This window comes from Oryza glaberrima, chromosome 2, assembly GCF_000147395.1.
Source record: "Oryza glaberrima chromosome 2, OglaRS2, whole genome shotgun sequence".
In the NCBI taxonomy this organism is placed as follows: domain Eukaryota; kingdom Viridiplantae; phylum Streptophyta; class Magnoliopsida; order Poales; family Poaceae; genus Oryza; species Oryza glaberrima.
The window spans coordinates 3975751-3981627 of NC_068327.1; the positions used below are offsets into that span (position 1 = coordinate 3975751).

Below are 5877 nucleotides of genomic sequence, written 5' to 3' on the forward strand. Positions count from 1 at the left end.
TAGTCCCGGGTATTTGAACCGGGACTAAAGATAGTGATCTTTAGTCCCGGATTCGTACTCCCGGTTGAAAAACCGGGACTATAGGGGGGTTACCAACCGGGAGTAAAAAGGCTTTCTCAACCAGTGATGGGGAAATTTGTTGTATCCAAATATATGTACATGTTTTATAATACTATGCCCTTCTTTGGACATTTAAATGCATACAACTATATGTAAATATTTTCATATATACTATTTTTAATTGAACAATAAATAACTTGATACTAACCCAAAATGTAGCTTTCAACACTTGTAATTGAAGACTAGACACACCAGGAAATTCGATACCTTCCAGTACCTCATTAAGAGCCATAAAAACACTGAGTAAAAAGAAGACTGGTTGATGTAAAAACCCTATATTAATTGTAAAATTAAAGGGAAAAAATCCAAATATTCCCCCTAAATTTTGGATGGAATTCTATTTGACACCTGAACTTTAAAACTAGACATCTAACCCCTTAAATTTTGTAATACAGTTCATGCTACCTTCTAAGGTGGTTTTACATAATGGTTTTACGTATTTGAGATCTTACATAGTTGTATTTAAATAAGTTCAATATATTTACGTATCATCAATTGTAGGCTGTTAATTTATATACTATACAATAATGTTATAGTATTGCTACTCTAGTATTTCTCTTGCGAGTAAGAGCAAACAAGGGGTAAAAAGAAACATTTAAGGGAAAAATTTACATATATGTTTCAATGCATATTTCGCATGATCAAAGCTCAGCCAAAACATATGCTAATGAGATAACGACTTTGTAAAACTACCTTAAGGATCCTTATGAACAGTACTGTAAAGTTTAGAGAACTGAATGTCCGGTTCAAAACTTCATATTGCTAGATGGACTTTTTATTTTGAGAATTACACAGTACAACGCAGACACTCACAACACACGCGCACTCACCCCTATGAACACACGCACGTAAACCCTACCTCTATGAGCATTTTCGAAGACTGGGCCGGTAAAGTTTAGGGAACTGAATGTCCCGTTCAAAACTTCATATTGCTAGATGGACTTTTGATTTCAATTAAAGTTTAATTAGGTGGTTATTAATTAGGACTTCTTTTTCAAATTTAAAATTTGATACTGCTTAAATTACAAACCCAACCTAAAACAATCAAACAAGCACAGTAGTACATGCACTGGCCTCTCTCTCTCTCTCTCTCTCTCCTCTGCCTTTTTAAGCAGCCACACGTCGAGTCCTCCACACAGATCGCACACACCAGTAGCTGCACTAGCCCACTGTGATCACTAGCTACCGAGCTGCACTGCACTGCACACAACTTGTTCGTCCCGAGTCCCGACCACCACTAGCTAGCTCTCGCACGCTCGCCTCGCGCCATGATGAGCAGCAGGCTGAACGCCGGCGCGATGGCGGTGCCAGCGGCGGCGGTGGCGGCCGACGTCGTCGACTTCGGGTACGCCGCCCCCATGCCGCCGCCCTACGTCGGCTTCGACCCAGCCGGCATGGGCGGCGAGCGCCAGCTGTTCCAGCACGGCGGTGCATGCCATGGCCTCTACGACGGTGGCCTCGACTTCTCCGCCGCCGCGGCGTTCCAGGAAGCGGCCACTCTTGGAGTTGGCCTGCCGGGCGGCAATCTGCTGCAGTCCCTGGCGCCGCCCGCCGCCGCCGCCGCCACGCCGTCGTCGCTGCAGATGCCGATGATGATGTCGCTGCCGGGCCTGCCTGCGACGGCGGCCGACGTGTACCCGTTCGGCGGCGGCGGGTTCGTGAAGCGGGAGGATGGCCCCGTCCTGGACGTCGTCGGCGGCGGCGGTGGCGGGAGGATCGGGTTGAACCTCGGCCGCCGGACCTACTTCTCCCCCGCCGACGTCCTCGCCGTGGACCGCCTCCTGCTCCGGTCGCGCCTCGGCGGGATGGGGATGGAGATGGGGATGGGCATGGGCGTGCTCGGGCTGGGCCTCGCCGCGGCGGCGCACCACCACCAGCCGCCGCGGTGCCAGGCCGAGGGCTGCAAGGCCGACCTCTCCGCCGCCAAGCACTACCACCGCCGCCACAAGGTCTGCGACTTCCACGCCAAGGCCGCCGCCGTCCTCGCCGCCGGCAAGCAGCAGCGCTTCTGCCAGCAGTGCAGCAGGTTAGCTCCGATCCCGCGCAACCATGTCGCTGCCAGGTGGGACCCAGCAGGCACACGTGTCGCTGCCAGGTGGGACCCAGGGCACAGCCACACACGCACTCACACACTTGACATATAGCTGATTCAATTCCGTACGAGATGAACACTGCAGCAAACTGTTGAGATATGTTTGCTTGTCTTTTCCGTTGTCTCCTTGCCAACCACGCATCTCACTCACTTTCCATGCATGCATGGATATTTCTATTTCATCAGGATGGATCACTGTACATTCAACCTACTTCATCCCTTCTAAAATATACCACCTCCGTCCCAAAATATAACTTTTAGCTATAAATCTGGACACACAGTTATCCAAATTCATAGCTAAAAATACTTATATTTTGAGACGGAGAGAGTAAATAATTTTATATGGACGAGACATTTTCTAATACTACAAATTTACAAATTTAGACAAAGAGCATGTTCAGACTCGTATATTAGGGAATACCCTCTACGTCCTAAAAGAAAGTCCAATCCTAGCTATAAACCTAGACACATATATATCCAGATTCGTAGCTAGAAGTTGGTTTTTTATGGGACGGAGTAGTATGTCATATCCATTCAAAATCTCTTATATTTTGGAATGATGGAGTAATTATATAAATAGCTCCCCAGATGATTTGCATGCATGCAATTGAGCTTAATTATGATGAAAAACAACCTGATCACTAGCTAGTGGTAGTGTGACCTGCATTATTAATTCATGGCCATGCAACAGAGAAAAAGCTTTCTTTTCTTCAGTTCTTGCTTTTCTTCTCTCTGTACTGTGAGTTCATCATGCATCAACTGTAAAAGAAAAAGGCTACTAGATGAGATATTTTGATCCAAGAGTTTAATCTGAGGTCAGATGCTAATTACTAGTATTAGATGATGCATGCATGCATGTCAGTCAGATCAGATCAGAGAGCACAAGGCAGTGGTTGCACTTTATCACTGTAGCTATACCTAGCGCTGCATGACCAGTGTAGCACACTCATCATTGCAACTCATCTGACGATCCATGGATGGAGATACATGGCCCCTATATATATGTCCCAGTATATATTACTGTATAGGAGTACAGCTGACAGATTGTACACCTACTAGCCCCTACATAAGCAGTCTCTGTATCTGCATACATTGGCATATTTACGTGTACATGCAGTGCGGATGCATATGTATTACAGTTAATTTACAGTAGTAGCAGTGTCCATTAAGTCTAATTTGGTACTACATTTATATATTCAGTTTGATTTAAATTTGTGTTCTTAATTTGGACAGGTTTCATGTGCTTGCTGAGTTTGATGAGGCGAAGAGGAGCTGCCGGAAGAGGCTCACCGAGCACAACCGCCGCCGCCGGAAGCCCACCGCCGGCGGCCAATCGTCCAAGGACTCGCCGCCGCCGCCGCCGTCGAAGAAAGGGACTGACGCCAGCATCGCTAGCTCCTACACCAGCTGTGACCACCACAAGGGTACGTACTATACTAAAATTTAACTCAATTAATTAGTTTGGTCCTCAGAAGGGAGAACACATTTGAAATAATTCAAAATCTAATTAAGTGTGGCAATGCTCAATATATAATGCTGAACGTTAGATCGATCTGAAAGCAAAATTCAGATACTGATGTTTTCAAATTTCAAACTATGTACAGACTAGATTAATGCTCTTCTTAAATTAACCATTTAGATCAGAGAAGAAAAATATACAAATTAAAGATGAACTGAATCTTTTTTTCTTTAACTAAAACACAGTCAATAACTCACCTCAGTTTGTAAAAGGGAAAAGTACCATCAGGATCTGTTACTCTTCACTGTTTTTGACCCCAAGCACAAGCCTTGCTATTTTTTTTCAAAAAAAAAAAAAAGAAAGCCCTTGCTAAATTTTTTGTTTTTTTTTTTTAGAAAAGCTAGGTCGTTATATAACGTCTATTCACCAACTTGTCTATATAATGGAGTGCTACTACGTACCATAGTCCATAGATACGATCTTTTGTGCAAGAACGTGGCAAATATATATACAGACATAACACATATGACTTGACAGTTGTCACGCCTAGCTAGATGCTACAACCACGTACAACTAGCTGATCGATCATGCACACTTCGCGCCAAATTAAGCTTTCATGCACCGACTATAGCTAATACTCTAGTTAGCAGAGTACGCGTCTTAAAATAAAACAACCTAAGATAATATGGTATATAACCTAATATAACAATCTAGATAGAAAACTGTTCAGATTTGTTAAACTAGATTATGTTTAGGTTGTTTTATTTTTGGAACGGAGTGAGTAGTTTACGTCGCAATTCCTGCATTATTCTACATGTGATCATCATCTCTCTTCGTGCAGCAGCTGCGAGCACCACGACGGCCAGCGGCGTGAGCTGCCTGCAGGAGCTTGCAGACCACCACGACGTCGGCGGCGGCCATCAGGCAGCCATGGCGGCGCCGCCGCCGCCGACGCTGTCCCTGGCCGCGCTGCCGCCGCAGGAGGAGGACGACGAGGACGAAGACGGCGGCCTCGGCACCGTCCTGATGATGCAGCAGCACCATCAACGGCGGCGACTGCAACACGACGGCGACGGCGACGACGATGTCGCCGCCGCCGCCGCCCACCACCATCTGATGAGATCTCTCGCGCGGCAGCAGCAGCAGCATCGCCATAGCAGCGGCTGCAGCAACAACAACGACGGCGACGACGACGACCACAACAACAACAACAACAACATACTGTCGTGCTCGTCGGCGTCGGACCAGCAGAACAGCAGCAACAACAACAACATGCATTTCTTCGAGGTGGATTTCATCTAGTCGTCTCGAAACCAAAAAAACATATTAATTCGTCAGGGTAAATATCCTTTGGAATTAATTACCGATGGTTTTTTCGAACCGATTCACGTGAAAATCCTGTAAAATTCCAAAGGAGATCTCGATTGGATTGATATGTACGTGTACATCTGTGTTTTTCAGAAAATTTAGAGATTGGTCGATGGGAAGTAACGAGAAAAGGGAGTAGAGATAGGCTGCTACTGCTGGTTTGACTGCATTATTATGAGATGATGAGTTGAAAAGAAAGCAGCTAGCTGCTGTTGCTGCTGCAGCTGCAGTTGCTAGCTAGTAGTATTAGCTAGGCTGGAGCGAGTGTGTAGCTAAAGTTTGCTTTTTTTTTTTCTTTTGGGGTTTTCTTTTCACTGTGTTAATTTGTACTTGCTCTTGCTGCTTGCCCTTTTTACTAGAGGGGGGGGGGGGGGGGGGGGGGGAATAGTGTGCAGCTAGCATGTGTTTTTTCTTTGTTCTTTTGCCTTTTTGGTGACAATATGTAAATTATGTTGCTGTGCATCATGCTCCTTACAACGAAACACTAGCTCTGTTTGCATCTCCTCTTGACTTGTTGTAACTTGTAAGATCTTAATTGTTAAATGTCGAATAAGTTCATGATTAATTATCTCCCTTGTCTCGTTGAGTTTTTAGACCGTTATGTTGACAGATCTCTGAACATGTCCCTGGTCTGGAATTCTGGAAATAGCTCTTTGAGCTCCTTAATTTGGTGATTATGGATCGCTACTGTCTAGCTAGCTAGCTCCCCTAATTAGTCACAGCAATTAATGTCCTGTCCAAATGGGAGCTGATCACTTACAAGTGACATTGTCTATACATAATACTCCCTCTGTATTTTAAATTTTAATGTATGACGCCGTCGACTTTTTAACCAACG

General features: G+C 45.2%; 1 protein-coding gene across 2 annotated transcripts; it reads left to right on the forward strand.

Moving 5' to 3' along the window:
* Window positions 1-1268: 1268 nt before the first annotated feature.
* LOC127761860 (squamosa promoter-binding-like protein 5) lies at window positions 1269-5382 on the forward strand. Of its 2 annotated transcripts, none has more exons than XM_052286190.1 (3): window positions 1269-2146; window positions 3446-3636; window positions 4513-5382. In XM_052286190.1, exons 1-3 carry the CDS (start codon window positions 1389-1391, stop codon window positions 4971-4973), a joined length of 1410 nt encoding a protein of 469 aa, XP_052142150.1. In that variant the 5' UTR covers window positions 1269-1388; the 3' UTR covers window positions 4974-5382. The 2 variants fall into 2 exon arrangements, with proteins under 2 accessions (XP_052142150.1, XP_052142152.1); XM_052286192.1 differs by having other exon boundaries at window positions 4516-5382.
* The last annotated feature ends 495 nt before the right edge of the window (window positions 5383-5877 follow it).